Source organism: Pygoscelis adeliae, unplaced genomic scaffold, assembly GCF_000699105.1.
Source record: "Pygoscelis adeliae isolate BGI_AS28 unplaced genomic scaffold, ASM69910v1 Scaffold84, whole genome shotgun sequence".
NCBI classification, from domain to species: Eukaryota; Metazoa; Chordata; class Aves; order Sphenisciformes; family Spheniscidae; genus Pygoscelis; species Pygoscelis adeliae.
In genome coordinates this window covers 160,585-163,136 of record NW_008824754.1, presented here as the reverse complement: position 1 = coordinate 163,136, position 2,552 = coordinate 160,585, and the positions used below count along the sequence as shown (strand labels likewise).

General features: G+C 37.7%; 1 protein-coding gene across 1 annotated transcript in view; it reads left to right on the top strand.

Annotated features, from left to right (window-relative positions):
• TMEM135 (transmembrane protein 135) overlaps window positions 1-2,552 on the top strand; it is a 174,991-nt gene that overhangs the window by 66,255 nt on the left and 106,184 nt on the right. Inside the window, 1 exon segment of the mRNA XM_009323476.1 lies at window positions 456-521. Within this exon segment, the coding sequence (XP_009321751.1) occupies window positions 456-521 (66 nt within the window).

The following is a 2,552-nucleotide window of genomic DNA, read 5'->3' as shown; positions in this document are numbered from 1 at the left end:
TTTTTGATACTTGTTTGTTAATTTAAGTGTATAATATTAAACAGCAATTTAAAAAACTAGTTTCATGAGTTGTAAAATACCATATAGCTATTTTTTCCCTTAGTATCCCACTTTTACCTGACAACCTGTGGAAGACCATTATATGGGGCTGAGCATCTCTGGCCTGAATGAAGAGTCTTGTGTATCTGCCGCAGTGTCGCAGGAAGTACCACACGCTGTTTAGGTGGCTACTTCAGCTGAGACCAAAATCCTTGATAGACCTCTCACCTTGCAATAAACTTTTGCCTAACCTATACAGACTGTTCTAACTAACTTACTGAAGCGATTCAGTTGTAAAATGGGTGCTAAAGGTAGCTGACACTTTAAAAAATGTTATAAAAGTTGAAAGAAGTCTTAATGAGCTGGGTTGTCTGTTTTTTAAATAACTAATTTGTGTGTGTGTTTTGTTGATGCAGGCCACGGAAACATTGTTCCGAATGGCAGTAGCAAGAGGAGCTATTACACCTTTAAGACACGGAGAAGTAAGGCTAACAACAATCTGTTCTCAAAACATGAGAGCTTCTTTTAGAGTGTTGGTTATTGCAGATAATTTTTTTTCTTGTGTCCACTGCTACATCTCAGCCAGTCAACACCACCCACCCCCCGTATAATGGTTTATTAATTTAATGCTTTATAAATTCTTGGGAGGCATATTGTCTTGAAGTAAGTGAAGAGGGCAGGTCTATATATAACTTGCATACCTATGTTACAGGTTTTTTTTAAAGGAGAACAAGAATTCAAATCCTGCTCAGTGGGAGATTAAATATTCTTCAAAAAACACTCTATTTTTCTCTTTGCCTGATTTACAATTTAGCCTTATACTAGAAGTGACTCACAAGAATGTCCTTTTAGCCAGGCAATTTTTCACTGGATTTTCTCTATTCAAAATTGTAGAATCTAAAGAAATCCATATCAGGTTCATCTTTGTTATTGGGTAGCTGCGGAGAGGTTACTTCATCCTTTGTCTGTTCCTTTCAAGGAATCAGTAACTTCAGGTAGTATATGAAGTATTAATACATGAATTATTCTAAAGAGGATAAATATATTTGAATATTTTTTTGCTCATACATGCTTCTGTTGATGGAGAATATTTGTTTCCTTCCTTGTGTGGTTTTATATCAGGTAAATGTTGTTCTGAACACTGCTGATTAAATGTCTCCAATATTAGGTGGTGGAATTTATGCTTAGGTTGAATTTCATTAAAAAAAAAAAAAAATAGTCCTGACACTGGAAATGAGAACTGATCCGGGCATTGCCACAGCTGCATGCTACAGTATATAGGGTTTTAAATGCAGAAACCTCAGTGTTTTTTCATGGTGAACTGATTTTGATCAGTTTCTTAGGTAACTTTGTGAAAAGTTCATATACTAGACAGAGCATTCAATCTGGAATCTAGACCTACACTTACCCTGGAATCCCAGCTGGGCTGTAAAATGTTCCTTATGCTGATGAAGTTGCCTTAATTTCTCTTTTGAAATAAAGTAATATATCTTTGCATCATTGTCTGAAAATGTACCTGAGTTTTCCTCTCCTGCCATTGTCCATAGTTTTAGCTTTTCTGAATATTTATCCTTTATACTTTCTATGTACTGCTTCTCATTCTTTTCTACAGAAGAGTGTAATGCAATTTCCAGAAGTGTTAGATATGGAATATGTGCAACCCTTCCAAATTCTCTCTGTTGAATTTTTTTTTCAGTGAAGCGTACTTAATTTTCTGTGTTTTAATGATCAGGTTGCCCAGAGAGTTTGTGGAATCTCCATCCTTGTAGTTACCCAGTGAATGGTGTGAATTATGGAAAAATCAAATTATATATTTTTTTAAAAGTGTAACTAATTGTATCATTCAATGCAAAATACTGGGACAATTACAGGCATAATGATCTCTGTTGTGAACAATATTAGTAATTTCTGTGGCTGATACATCTTATGTTGAGCCAGTTTAGCTCACTGCTGTGGCAGAAAAAGTTCCACTTTTTTCTTCAGATATTCCCTCTGATCTTTTATCAATTAAACTGCTTCAAAGGCTAGAGAGAACCAGATGAGAAGCAGCAAGGTAAGTGGTGAGAGGATGTAGCTGTGATTAGCAAGAAGAGAACTGCGTGAAAGTGCATCTATGTGATGGCGGAATCTTGGAATCATAGAATCGTTTAGGTTGGAAAAGACCCTTAAGATCATCAGCTCCAACCGTTAACCCAACGCTGCCAAGCCCACCACTAAACCACGTCCCTAAGTGCCACATCTACACATCTTTTCAATACCTCCAGAGATGGTGACTCCACCACTTCCCTGGGCAGCCTGTTCCAGTGCTTGACAACCCTTTTGGGGAAGACATTTTTCCTAATATCCAATATAAACCACCCCTGGCACAACTTGAGGCTGTTTCCTCTTGTCCTATTGCTTGTTACTTGGGAGAAGAGACCGACACCCACCTCGCTACAACCCCCTTTCAGGTAGTTGTAGAGAGCGATGAGGTCTCCCCTGAGCCTCCTTTTCTCCAGGCTAAACAACCCCAG